The following is a 14,159-nucleotide window of genomic DNA, read 5'->3' as shown; positions in this document are numbered from 1 at the left end:
TATAATCACAGGGCTAATTTTGATCTGAATCCCCAAGTCAGTTCTCCAACAGATTTGGGGATTCTGATACTCCTCAGTTTCCTCTGGGCTAGCAGGGGCTACCTCCCCCAATAAGCATGGAGGCAAAACGTGGAGTTGACCACAGCCTGGCCCTAACAGCTGGCTTTTCCTCCTCCTCTCCTCCTCCTCCTTGGTGGTGGAGGTGGTGAAGGAGGAGCCAGCCATTGCAGTCCCACGGCCGCCATGTTTGGTTCTGTCCCATCTCCTCCCGATGTCCTGATGTCATGTGTGTGGTGTCGGGTGTTACACATGTGGCATCAGGACATCATATGCACAACGTTGGCCCCCACAATTGGCCTTCCAAGCTGGCATCCCTGCTCTGTGCTGGCCTCCTTACCATGGGAATACATCTGCTATACGAGCAAGCTCAAAAATGGCAGGTGCTGTTGCTTTGACCAAAGAGAACTGTGCGAAGTTTAAACTCTGCAAAGAATTACCCCATAAGCAAATCTGCAGTGACATTATGTGAGAAAGTATCCAATGAATCAGAAAAAAAAGTATTAAGAGCAAAGCAATATGTATTTGCAGTCTCCCTGGAGATTAATCTGTGCATCCACAGATCAGCTGTAATTAAACTGATATCACTATGTACTCTCACCGTTACCAATCAAGTGACAGGATTTCAAACTGAAAATTAGCAAGCTGTTAAAGATTACTTGTGAAAAACAGGATTTTTCCTGCAGGGACAGAGTACCAATATTCTCATGATAGCCATTTTTTAATATAAAAAGTCCTCCTGCTGTTATCTCCCTAATTTGTTTATCCATGTGTTATCTCATCACCACCTTATGCAGTTTGGAAAAGAAAAGAAAAACATTAACAGGACATGCAATTTTGTTGAAGGGTAACCAGCAAAGCACATTTTAGTTCACATTTGATCATTTCAGGCCTGAGGGCTGAGGGCCTTCACTGAAGTTTGTCTTGATTGCATGCAGGGATGGAGAAGAAACTCAATTCAATTTGCATTTAAAGGTGAACCTGCCAAATCCACATTTTTTTAAAAAAATATATCTGTGAATGAAAACATGATCATCCTTTGAAAAAAACACACCACACTTTTCTGAATTTTGCAATGCAGTTCTCCAGCTGAGCAAAGTGTACAATGATGCACAGATTAAGGCAAAGTGTGCATACAAATGCCTAAGTCAGTGACAATAATGTACAGAATGCATTGTATTAAGGAAAGTTGTCTGCAAAACTGTGCATTTTTTGACAAAACTGCATGTGTTTATTAAGAGAAGTTTGCAGTAAAATGCTGAATAATTTTTATAAGGATAAAAAAGCACAAATTGCTGCAGAAACGTGGAGAACTGAATTTAAGATTGTAAAAATGAGAAACTGAGTTAACCCGTTAATTGGCAGGTTTGTTTTCCCCTCATTGTGTGAAGAACATTTGCATGGAGAAAGCAGGATCCTATGGGAGATTATGCCACTATCCTAAGGTGAGGTAGTGGAGCTGGAACATGGGAGCATTCAGCTCCAGAACTGTTTTCATATCATTGATGTTTTGGTGAAAACTTGTCTGTTTGCCCAATATGATATTGCTGTGGTGGTTGCTTTATATTCTAATTTTCTCCAAGGAGCTCAAGGCGGCATGCACAATTCTTCAACTTCTGTTTTATGTAGAAAACAACCCTGTGAGGTAGGTTGGTGTTAGTGACTGGCCCAAGGTCACCCAGTCAGCTTCGTGGCTGAGCGGGGATTTGAACCGTTACCTCCCAGGTCCTAGTCCAGCATTCTAACCACAATGCCACACTAAGGAGTCATCAGCATTATGCCACTGCCGCAGTTGAGGAGTCCATGGTATGGCTCCTGGGGGGTATATTTCAAAATTATGCTGTATTGCTATTTGTTCTTATACAGCAGCGGAGCAGACGGGGCTTTGGCTGAACAGCAGATATTACATGATACAGTCGTACCTTGGAATTCGAACAGAATCCATTCCGGAAGTCCGTTTGACTTCCAAAACATTTGCAAACCAAAGCACGGCTTTTGTTTGGCTGCAGGAGCTTCCAAACAGAAGCCACGGAAGCCCAATCGGATGTTCAGCTTCTAAAAATAGTTCGCAAACTGGAACAGTCCCTTCTGGGTTTGCGGCGTTCGGGAGCCAAAACCTTCGATAACTAAGCTGTTTGAAAACCAAGGTATGACTGTATAAGGGGTTTTCCAAGAGTGGCACCAATAATGCCTCTTTAGACTGTGCTGCAGCACTTGTGAACAAGCAGAGGAGACCCATTTTCAAATTAAAAAGACACCCTAGCAGCAGTGTACATTTTCCTACCTCAGCTAAAGACACCAGAATTGCAAAAGCCCATTGAACCCCCCCCCCTTGTGAATATGGCCAGATCACAGAAAGGAAAGGAAAACCTGAATAATTTTGAGGAAGTGTTCTCTTTTTAATGTTCCAGTTAGAGGTGGGTAGCCGTGTTGGTCAGCCATAGTCGAAACAAAATAGAAAATTCTTTCCAGTAGCACCTTAGAGACCAACTGGGTTTGTTCTTGGTATGAGCTTTCGTGTGCATGCACACTTCTTCAGATACATCTTTTTATTGTATCGTTCTGGAAGCATTTTCCCACAGCAATTGCGTAGCTGACAGACTTCTCTGCAGTTTATTATACTGATTAGTCAAGTACTGTATTCCCCAACCTGAGCACACTTAGAAGTTTTGCACTGAGCTGCACTCTCCATTCTGAGCATTTTACCCACAGTATTTAAAGGAGAGCATCCCTGGTTGTACTACACCCTGGTTAGGAAGCTTGAATGGTAGTGACATAGAGGCACTGCATCCCACATTTGGAGACACTAGTGTTATCCTTCTCACCCATCACAGCTTTTGTATGAACCCAACTAACTCCCTTAAGCTCCACAAATACCGGTTTGCCACTGCAGAGTTGATTGAGGCAAAGGTCAAATAGCTTTGGATGTCATTTTGATGTCAAACAGCAAATATCTGCCAAACATTCCCTGCATGTCCACAACTGGATGAAAATAAATATTTGGAGAATAGTGGACAAGAACGTAGAAGGAATTTCCGGAAATAATAATAAGTGAAGAAAATAATAATTTGGAGGGAGGGAGGGAGGGAGAGCACCCATTGGGAATTAATGAGTGAATAGGGTGGTCCAGAACCCACATATATATACCAATCTGCATAAATGAGCAAATATTACACACAGAGCAGAGGATGTTTAAAGTGAGTTTTTATCCCCTTATCAGCACAATTAAGCACACAATCCACAGACAGGTTAGCCAGAGTATCTTGACTACGAGTGCTTGCAATCAGTTTCTCAGCACAACATAATTCCCAAGCTGCTAAGTACGTGTCATATATTTTAACACCCAACAGACAATGCTTTGCAGTGTTTGCAATTTCCTTGAATGTTAATGTGTATATGGGTCTCAAAGGATATAATTCCTGTACAGCTTCAGTTAATGCAGTATGAAGTGTTTGCGTTAAATGTTGGCTTTTACGGAAATCAAAATACAAAATGGTAAAAGACAATGATTATGTAGCAGAAAGTACCATCTCTGTGATTGCAATGTGTGCTATTGAAATCCTGAATGAAACCTCTAACATGCCTGAAGTTGTTTCTTCAATAATGACTCCAGGATCTAGTATTCAATTTGCTATTGATATGTAGATCAAAACACACTAAATTCCACAATGTTCATAGTTAGCAGCACAAATAAATGTAAGGCATTTGTTTAATCGGTTACTTATTCTGGCACCTCAGAAAACAACTGAAATTATTTTTAAAATGATCAACAGCAGGTACAGAGGTACCTCGGTTTACAGATGCTTCAGATTACAGACGCTTCAGGTTATAGACTCCGCTAACCCAGAAATAGTACTTCGGGTTAAGAACTTTGCTTCAGGATGAGAATAGAAATTGGGCAGTGGTGGCGTTGTGGCAGCGGGAGGCCCCATTAGCCAGTGCTGTCAAGTATCCTGTTTTCCCCGGGAATCTCCCTTATTTCAAGCAGTTTCCCGCTGCTATCCCTTATTTTTTATATCCCTTTAATTTCCCGTTTTTTCAAAGGAAGCAGCTCCTCTCCCACCCCCTGCTGGCCAGGGACTGGGAAGACCTCGCCTCCTTGCAGCTTCAAAGCAAGCGGGAGCCATTTCCCGTGCTTACAGGTGTCGTAGCCCATGGGCAGCGTTTCCAAAATACAGTAAGCCTACTGCGCGCGTTCACACCAGTGCCGCCCACTTTTGCTTCTGGCTCCGCCCACCACTGCCATGTGACTGTCCCGCGGATAGGTGAGGCTGCTGATCCCTTATTTTCAAATCCGAAACTTGACAGCTATGCCATTAGCTAAAGTGGTGCTTTAGATTAAGAACGGTTTCAGGTTAAGAACGGACCTCCGGAACAAATTAAGTACGTAACCAGAGGTACCACTGTATAATGAAGTGGAAACTTTACAAAAATGCTCAGGACCAAAAAAATGGTCTGTCTGCAGTAACCTGTTTCTATTATAAAGATATGAATGGCAGCTGTTAAACAAGGTGAAAATATTAGCCAGTTCAGAGTATTGTCCTTATTCTAGTTTGCATTTGTGATGACGTCACATAGCTGAATGAAAATCTGGCACAACCCAGCTTCCACTATGCCTATTGCTAGGAAATGAACTGCTGATAAGCAAGAAGAATACTGGGTTCTACTAAATCTTAAGTCCTTCAAACACTACCGGTAGTTGGTCATAAGCAGGATGGGAATGCACACACCCCAAAAGAAAAACCTGACAGCTCCAACTCTTTCCTGATCTAACTCATATTTCTCTGCTGTGGCAAGAGTGCACTATGGGTGTTTGGCATCCTGGATGGGTTTGTAGCAGTGATTTGATAGAAAATGGTGTTGCTTTGGTGGGGGGGGCAGCAATTACTGGTATAGTAATTGCCTCTCCTAAAAGGTAAATGCCCTCAATAAGTCAACCACTTTGAGAGATTATAGTGCAGGAGAAACACTTTTGTCTGAGAGAGAATTATAGAGCAGCAAGAGGTACCTTTTCCACGCAGGGAGCTCACTTGAGATTGCACAAAGAGTAAAAATTGCCAAGAAAATGTTCAGCCTAAGCCCCATTGAAACAAAACAAGAGTTGATCGAGAGTTGTGCTCTTGTTCAAATCCCATCCATGTTGATGAGCTGCACATAGCAGGAAATGTGACTGGCCAATTGTGCCATTACAAAAATAGTGTACATGTGGAAGTATTGTTAAAAGCCTACATGGGTCTGTATCTGTTCCAAGTGAAAGACACAACGGCATCTATTGGAATCAGAATCCAGTAAGCACAATTCATATTTTTTCTACTGTTTTGAATGTAAATGGTCCTTATCTTTTCCTATATCACCTTGCACTACCTCCAAGTAGCCCTTCACATTTTATCCTAACAGCCCTCTGTGGTAGGCAAGGTGGACAGATAGTGATGGGCCCAAAGTGACCCAGTAAAGCTATATGGTGATGAGGGATTTTTGAACCTGGGGTCTCCATACCTTAGTCCATAATAGCACCATACCCTGCTCTTGCTGGGCGGCGGTAGTGATCCCTCACAGACAGCCCTCCATTCACAAGGTGCGAGGAGTCACGTCCCAGCGGCCACACTTCTAAATTTCCTGGCCTGCTGCATTGCAAGGCAGGATAGTCCACCAAAACAAAAGTTAAACTGCTGAATCATGGGCAGCCAATGAGTGGAGCCTGCTCTGCTAAATAATAATAATAATAATAATAATAATAATAATAATAATACCCTGCTCATCTGGCTGGGTTTCCCCAGCTACACTGGGCGGCTCCCAACAAAATATTAAAAACACAATAAAATATCAAACATTAAAAACTTCCCTAAACAGGGCTGCCTTCAGATGTCTTCTAAAACTCAGACAGTTGTTTATTTCCTTCACATCTGATGGGAGGGCGTTCTGCCTGGTTCCCTGTAGCTTCACTTCTTGCAGGGAAGGAACTGCCAGAAGGCCCTCGGAGCTGGACCTCAGTGTCCGGGCTAAACGATGGGGGTGGAGATGCTCCTTCAGGTATACTGGGTATTTATACAATATTTTAGAGTTTCCAGTCTTACTATTTACAGCACATCTCCTATAAAGATACCCCGGAGGCCATTTGGAACAGAGTTTGGTGTTAGCAAAACGATGCAAGCATAAGCCATTTACACAATTAGAAAATGGAAGTAATATTTCAATTTATTTATTCTGTGTTTATTTTAGGATAGTTCTTAATCACTGTCAATAAAGGCAATGAGTACCGAACTAAGTGCAAACTCAGATTTGCATTTAGAAACTTGCTTTACATTCAGAAATTTAAACTTTAATGTTCAGTTATAACAGGAGAATTTAGCTTTGGCTGGGAATGGATGAGGAATACAAACACGTGCATTTTGGTGACGGAAACTGAAGAATACCCAAGTGCAGAACCTCCTCGAAGTTTGAGGAATACACTATTAACAAGTGAATATTTAATAGTACCTCCAAAAGTAAACAGAAGCTAAGCATTTACCTTCAGTTCGGTCTGGTAGCTTTCCACCCTTACTTGTTGTTCCAGCATTTACAGTTTCAGAGGATGTGCTTAGTTTGGTATTGGGATCTCGTTTCGGTTTTGGTGGGGGTTGTTTGCGGGAGCAGCTACTGCTTTCATCATCGGTACCTCCAACAGAATGAAGCGACTGGGATCTCACGGAAAAGCCACTCGAACAAGGATGAGGCAGTCTGTCCTGAGGGGCGGGCATTGTCATAAATCCCATACGGAAATGCTTGCCAGTGTAGCTTCCTTCATTTCCTCTCACCACTTCACCACCTAAGCTGTAAGGAAAGTAAAACACACATGCATATATATGAAGCTGATAAAGCCATTTGGATGCCTAACAAAATAATAATAATAATAATAATAATAATAATAATAATAATAATAATAATAATAATAATAATAATAATACTCCTGTTAAGCAATCTACCCCTTAATTACAGAAAATGCTTTGAACTTATTTGAATACTGACAAGCTGAAACGTGTCCAGAGGAGGGCAACCAAAATGGTCAAAGGCCTGGAAACGATGCCTTATGAGGAACGGCTTAGGGAGCTGGGTATGTTTAGCCTGGAGAAGAGAAGGTTAAGGGGTGATATGATAGCCATGTTCAAATATATAAAAGGATGTCATATAGAGGAGGGAGAAAGGTTGTTTTCTGCTGCTCCAGAGAAGCGGACACGGAGCAATGGTTTCAAACTACAAGAAAGAAGATTCTACCTAAACATTAGGAAGAACTTCCTGACAGTGAGAGCTGCTCGACAGCGGAATTTGCTGCCAAGGAGTGTGGTGGAGTCGCCTTCTTTGGAGGTCTTTAAGCAGAGGCTTGACAGCCAGGAATGCTTTGATGGTGTTTCCTGCTTGGCAGGGGGTTGGACTGGATGGCCCTTGTGGTCTCTTCCAACTCTATGATTCTATGATTCTATGAATACAACCCTATAACACACACACACACACACACACACACACACATACACACTGCAACTAGTTATACTTTAGTTAAAATACAAAGTTCATACACATGGCATAGATTCAGATTTGTTTTGCTATTGCCACTCCGCCCATGCACCCACCCAGCCTAAACACCCATGAAATAGATTTTCCAGCATTACTCACAATAAAAAATTACTCTCACCACACCAATTTGTTTTATTGATAAGAAATACATTGGAAAGAAAATAGGAAAAACAAAACAAAACTCCGAACAGTACTGGGTTTATAACGTAGAACCCCACTAATTGATGATACGATTATGGACATTCAGAAATCATAAAACAGTGCAGCTACATAAGAACATGACTCATTCGCAAAATATAATATTGATTGTGCTTTAATTTTGCTGCCACACTTGCCAATGTCTCCTGCCACACCAGTGTGTGCTACACCATTTGAGAACCACTCAATTCTAGACTGATTCTAGATGCATTTGGATCCAGGGCTGTCTTACCCATGGGCGCTAGGGGTGCTGGGCCAAGAGTCCGGGGCCCGAGAGTTGAGGCCAGGGAAGAGCCCACCCATTGGTCAGAGCACCGCGATGGGCTCCTCTGCTGCAGGCAGCTCTGTGCCACAAGTTCAGGGGCGACCGAGCCAGCGACACGCTGAGGCAGCCGGCCGGCTCTGCCGTCCTGCGCGCTTGGGACTGGGCAACCGGAGGGGGGGCATGCCGGGCGGATCATTGCACCCCGGCACCGCATATGCTTAAGACAGCCCTGTTTGGATCCCACACTTTCTGATGAGGTTATCCTGCCTTTCCCTCCCTAAACATGACCCAGACAAATGAAGAAGGAAGTGGTGATTGTGACCTTGCTATATGCCCGTCCACAACATTATCAGGAAAGTGCTGGGACTGCTTAAATCTGTTTTCAAATGGACATTGTGGTGTAATGCAGAATCAATCTGCAATGAGCTTTTACTTTCAGAATGATACCAGTTTCTCAAGAAGTGCTTTTCAGGGGCGAGCAAAATATGCATTAGATCTTGACTGTATGTACAAGTACTCAGCCTCCATCGATTTGAAAATAAAATACTGTGTGCATGCAGCCTTAGTTAATGAATTAAAACAGATCTAGTTCTCTCGAGTATGACAAACTGCCATAACTGGTGAGCAGTAGTGTCCAAATACACAAAACAGTACATGTTTATTAAACCAAACCATTTCTAGATCATAGTTGGTGTCACTTCCCCAGGTATGTCAATCCCAAAAAGATCAAAAGCAGCATTCATTAAATGCTCCTTTACAGTCTGAAACTTTAAATAAAATAATAATCTATGACTAATTTGAAGATTAATTATGCCTCAGTTAATCTTTATAAAAATTGTTCTGCAAATAAAGTGTGATCCCAAACTTTTATATTGCAAAAAAAAGCTATTTATGTCACATTTTTTTAAAAAACAGGATTGCCATTGAAATATATAGAGGGTGTTATACATCGGATGATGTTCTACTCTGTAGGATTTCAGCTAATCTATTTGAAACTCAGGTGTTTTGAGAATGTTGCTATTAAGGGACATAAAACTGATTTTGAATGTCTACATTCTGCACAGTTGCATCTGCTCTCTGCATATGGAACATTGGTTTGGTGGATTGATGTAGGCCAGTGAAAAAAATAAAAGTATTATTATTATTATTGAAAATTCTTTCCAGTAGCACCTTAGAGACCAACTGAGTTTGTTCTTGGTATGAGCTTTCGTGTGCATGCACACTTCTTCAGATACACTGAAAGTCGTCAACACGGAGTCGTCAACAGGTTTTCCACACCTATCAGCTGATCACCCATTCCCACCACCCTTCTGAGTAATACCCCTCCCCACTCCCTCACTATATTTAAGGATCTGGTGACTTCTGTTTCAGTGTATCTGAAGAAGTGTGCATGCACATGAAAGCTCATACCAAGAACAAACTCAGTTGGTCTCTAAGGTGCTACTGGAAAGAATTTTCTATTTTGTTTCGACTATGGCAGACCAACACGGCTACCCACCTGTAACTACTACTACTACTACTACTACTACTATTTAATTTATTACCTGCAGGTCCCAGGGCAGGTTAAAACAATTCAATATTTAAAACTTTTTAAATAAAAAATTACAGCCACAGGAATAATCAAAATCTCAGGTTTATTTAAAATGTATTTGGAGATTTTTTTATATATAGAGAAAAATATTGCAACTCACTAAATTTTCACTGCTTCTATTTTTATCTGGCATCTAGTAAATCCCACACTATTACCTTCAGATTATCACCAAAAGTCAAACATGAGTCCCCCAAAGTTCCCTGTGCTTTGTTTTTGTTTTTTGTCACAGCCTTCGTTTTGCCTTGCCCAGTGATGTAAAGAGTTCATCTGATCTTCCCGACTGTAAATAGCAGTACTGACTGGCCGGAGCCTGCTTTCTAGCAAGAGGAGGAGAGTGAGATTTATGTGGCACTTTCCTGTAAAGGAAAATGAAGACAGCTAGTAGAAATGATTGCGTAGATGATCTCATTCCATTACTTTTGACAGAAAGGAGACTGTGCTCTTACTGCTCAGATGATAAGCTCGAGCTCGTTTCGAAATTATATTATACGAGTTGCCGGGGGAAAAAATGTGGCGCGGCTTATTAATATATATGGAAATGCATATTTGGATTATTCCCCCGAGAGCTTTACATTTGGGCTTGGTCAGGCTCAAACTGCTTTTATGACAAGTAAAAACGATTGGGTGAAGTACAGCATGGGAAAGGTTACTTTAAAAAGAGGAGGTAGGGAAAAAACATTTGTCAGGAAAGAAAAGTAACAGGACAGTTTTCAGACCATTTACCCCAGAGTAGAATGTGTCCTTTTATTTAAAATGTATCTCTGGGTTATTTGTGGGGCCTGCCTGCTGTTTTTACATGAGTAGAATGTGTACTTTTATTTAAAATGCATCTCTGGGTTATTTGTGGGGCATAGGAATTCGTTCATCCCACCCCCCAAAAAATATATAGTCCTGCCCCCCACAAGGTCTGAGGGACAGTGGACCAGCCCCCTGCTGAAAAAGTTTGCTGACCCCTGAATTAGGGTGATATTCAACATTAGTAATAATCAGAGTAGACCTAGTGAAACTGATGTGCTTAAGTTGAGTAAACTCTGCATATGACTAACACTGGATTCCAACCTTTGTTTGGCGCTGCTGGAATTCAGCCATCCTAGATAACTTATTGGATTGAACTACCAATGCTGCAAAGTTATCCAACCATGGATCCCCAGATGGTCTCTCAGCCTCACTCACCTCACAGAGTGTTTGTTGTGGGGGAGGAAGGGAATGGAGATTGTTAGCTGCTTTGAGACTCCTTAGGGTAGTGATGAAGTGGGATATCAGATCCAAACTCTTATTCTACAATTCCCGGCATCCATGACCATTGACAGCTGGCTGGAAGTTGTAGTCCAACACCATCTGGGAACCCCTGGTGGTCTATTGGTTTTGGCTGGCCCCGATATCAGAACCATATAGCTGAGAGTGGTCACCCTAGCAACAAGGAACTTTCCACATCTGATCTACGAAGCCTTAAGCGGCTTAGGACCGACATATCTCATGGTTGTCACTTTCCACATGAACCAACCTGGATCCTATGTTCACCACCTGAGGTTCTTCTCAGTGTGACCCTTCCGAGGGAGGTGCAGAGTGGGACAACACAAGAATGGGACTTTTCAGTGGTGGCTCCCTGGTTATGGGACAGGAAGGCACGACCGATGCCATCACTATTCCATTTGCCAGACAATTTTTTTTCTTTTCTGCCAAGCCTTTGGCCGTTATTTGGAGGGTTTTGATATTCATAGCCTTCTTTAGTGCCTTTCCTAAATATGCTTTTTATATTTAAATATGAATGTATTTTCAGTTTTTAATCTGTTTTAGTGTTATGTTGCCTTTCATTTATACACTACCTGTCAGTTACTTTTTTTGCAGGGGGAAAGTGACAGGTACGTTAGCAGGACAAAGCCCAGTTTAAGCGGAGTGTGTGTGGGGGGGGGGGAGGCTAAATCAAAATGCCAATCAGCTCAATGCCATATTCTGTCACACACCATAATACCCAGACTAACATCCGTATAGTTAAAGCTATGGTTTTCCCAGTAGTGATGTATGGAAGTGAGAGCTGGACCATTAAGAAGGCTGATTGCTGAAGAATTGATGCTTTTGAATTATTGTGCAGGAGGAGATTCTTGAGTGTCCCATGGACTGCAAGAAGATCAGACATATCCATTCTGAAGGAAATCAGACCTGAGTGCTCACTGGAAGGACAGATCCTGAAGCTGAGGCTCCAATACCTCATGAGAAGAGAAGACTCTCTGGAAAAGACCCTGATGTTGGGAAAGATGGAGGGCACAAGGAGAAGGGGACGACAGAGGACGAGATGGTTGGACATTGTTCTCGAAGCTACCAACATGAGTCTGACCAAACTGCGGGAGGCAGTGGAAGACAGGAGTGCCTGGCGTACTCTGGTCCATGGGGTCACGAAGAGTCGGACACAATTAAACGACTAAACAACAACAACAAAACACACACACCACCACACCACTTAACAATATATCTAAATACTGTTTGCAATTGAGGAGGGTAGTTTGTGCATTTTCCCTTTTCTCTTCTTTGAGCCCAAATGTTTCATTATTTTATTCTCCCTTTTTCTGTATTATGGCATTGCTAAATTTTGACAGAAACCTCATTAGGCAGCTGTAAACCGAATGTGATATGATTATGCAATTTTCACCCTTTGAAATTCCAAGATGTCTTGGAAATTTCATTTCTTTAAATGTTAAAGAACTGATGCAGGATATGATAGTACCTTGAAACCAGAATGTTATAGACCCAATTTGTTTTCTAAACTGACCACCAGTTACTACCTTCTACATTGCCCTGGGGCTTTTTCTTATTAATTCAGGTCTATAATATGATGGTTTCTTTTCTCAGGCTTCACCAGCATTCTGTGTTTCATGTCCTTTTGTCTAAAATTTATTTTCACCTTCTGTGAACCCAAGCCTGATATTTAAGTGCCACATACATTTCATTAGGGACACCTATCTAGCTAGTGGAAACCTTCTGGATATTTTGATTCATGATCCATCATGTGCAGAAGCATATTTCATTGTTGCTCAGGAACTAATTCATTCATACTTACATGCTTCTTGATCCTTCAAGTTGCTTTACACTTCAAAGTAGAGCTGCACAATTTTTGACTGGTTTTTAACAAGATCTTTTAAAGGCATGGAATGACTCCTGCAAGTCGCTCCAGTTCCTGCACAGATGTGCTAATACACTGGTTGAATAATGCATGCAGGAGTGTGTTGTGGTTCATTTTATGTTCAAAAAAGTTAGAAAAATGGATGAATTGGGTCTTGGCGAGTTGTGAACGTAACTCAAGCTGGGGTATTCACCATGTTAAAAATCTACTACAAAGATTGATGCAATATAATTTCAGGATGTAATTTTTTTTTAACAAAATGTCTCAGCGAATTGCAGCCATATTTCATCCTCAATGGCTCAATTGTGAATTGACATTGGGAGCCACTCACCCATTCGGAGGCAGAAAGTTACTGCCTTCAAATTTTCTATACTGTATTGTTAACAACCTTTATTGTAAGATGTTGTAACCACCGGTGCTGGTTGTAGAGGATGGAAGGGGCTTCAGATTGCCCAATATTTTTGGGCAGGGGGCAGCACACCCCAATATTTAGGCGGCCACACCACCACCACTACCACCCCTCGGGTGCCTGCTGGGGGGGCATATCCTGCAGCCAGGAGTGGGGCAAGCTGCCCATGGGGGTGGGTCGAGCCTCTCTGATGCTTGGAGCCTCTCTGCCGCCTCCCCTCAGCTGTCAGATGGCAGAGGCAGTAGGCAGACGCAAGTCTTACGCTGCCATTTCAGGCAGTGCTGAACCTGCAGGAACCTAAGCCACCATGTCACTCCTAAAAAGTTTTGTGAGCTCTTAAAAAAAACACAACTCATTTTGCCACCCCCTTCAGTGATGACACCCGGGGAGGACCGCACCCCACCCCCTTCCTCTGCCACGCGCACCCCAGCCTCTGCCCAACAGCCCAGGGGCCAGGCAATGGCTGGGACAAACACGGGAGATCTTTGCTTCACTCGTTCCAGCAGCAGCCCAGCAGCCTAGGAGCCGGGCTGTGGCTGCATCAAGTGAAGCAAAGATTGCCCAAGCTCATCCCAGCCTCTACCCAGGAGCCAGGCAGCAGCAGGGTTGAGCAAGCCTGGAGATTGCCCTCTGCACATCCCACATGACATGTCACATGGCCATGCCCCCTCAATGGGGGGGGGGCAAGTTGGCACCCCTAGTTGCAACTATGCAAGATGTCTCAGCTATGATTAGCTCTTTATAACTATGGTGAAAGCTGGGTTGTTAAAACAGATGTGAACTGAGCCCACATAAACACAAAGAATTAGGCCACCAGAAGATGTTTAATCATAAAAATCATATGTTCAACTTTGGAGACAGAGTGAGAGCTGAGGTAAGCCTCTGCATGTTTGTTTTGGGACTCAAGTAAACATTGGCAGGTTTCAACCGTAACTCATATTGTATTTGGACAAATGATAAGATTGCACTGAAC

General features: G+C 42.5%; 1 protein-coding gene across 1 annotated transcript in view; it reads right to left on the bottom strand.

Annotated features, from left to right (window-relative positions):
- Positions 1-14,159, bottom strand: part of NYAP2 (neuronal tyrosine-phosphorylated phosphoinositide-3-kinase adaptor 2) — a 134,991-nt gene that overhangs the window by 55,321 nt on the left and 65,511 nt on the right. The window contains 1 exon segment of the mRNA XM_033150273.1: positions 6,566-6,867. Within this exon segment, the coding sequence (XP_033006164.1) occupies positions 6,566-6,867 (302 nt within the window).

This window comes from Lacerta agilis, chromosome 5 (assembly GCF_009819535.1).
Source record: "Lacerta agilis isolate rLacAgi1 chromosome 5, rLacAgi1.pri, whole genome shotgun sequence".
NCBI lineage: Eukaryota > Metazoa > Chordata > Lepidosauria > Squamata > Lacertidae > Lacerta > Lacerta agilis.
Note: the sequence above shows the minus strand (reverse complement) of the source record. Positions and strands in the feature narration are given on the sequence as shown.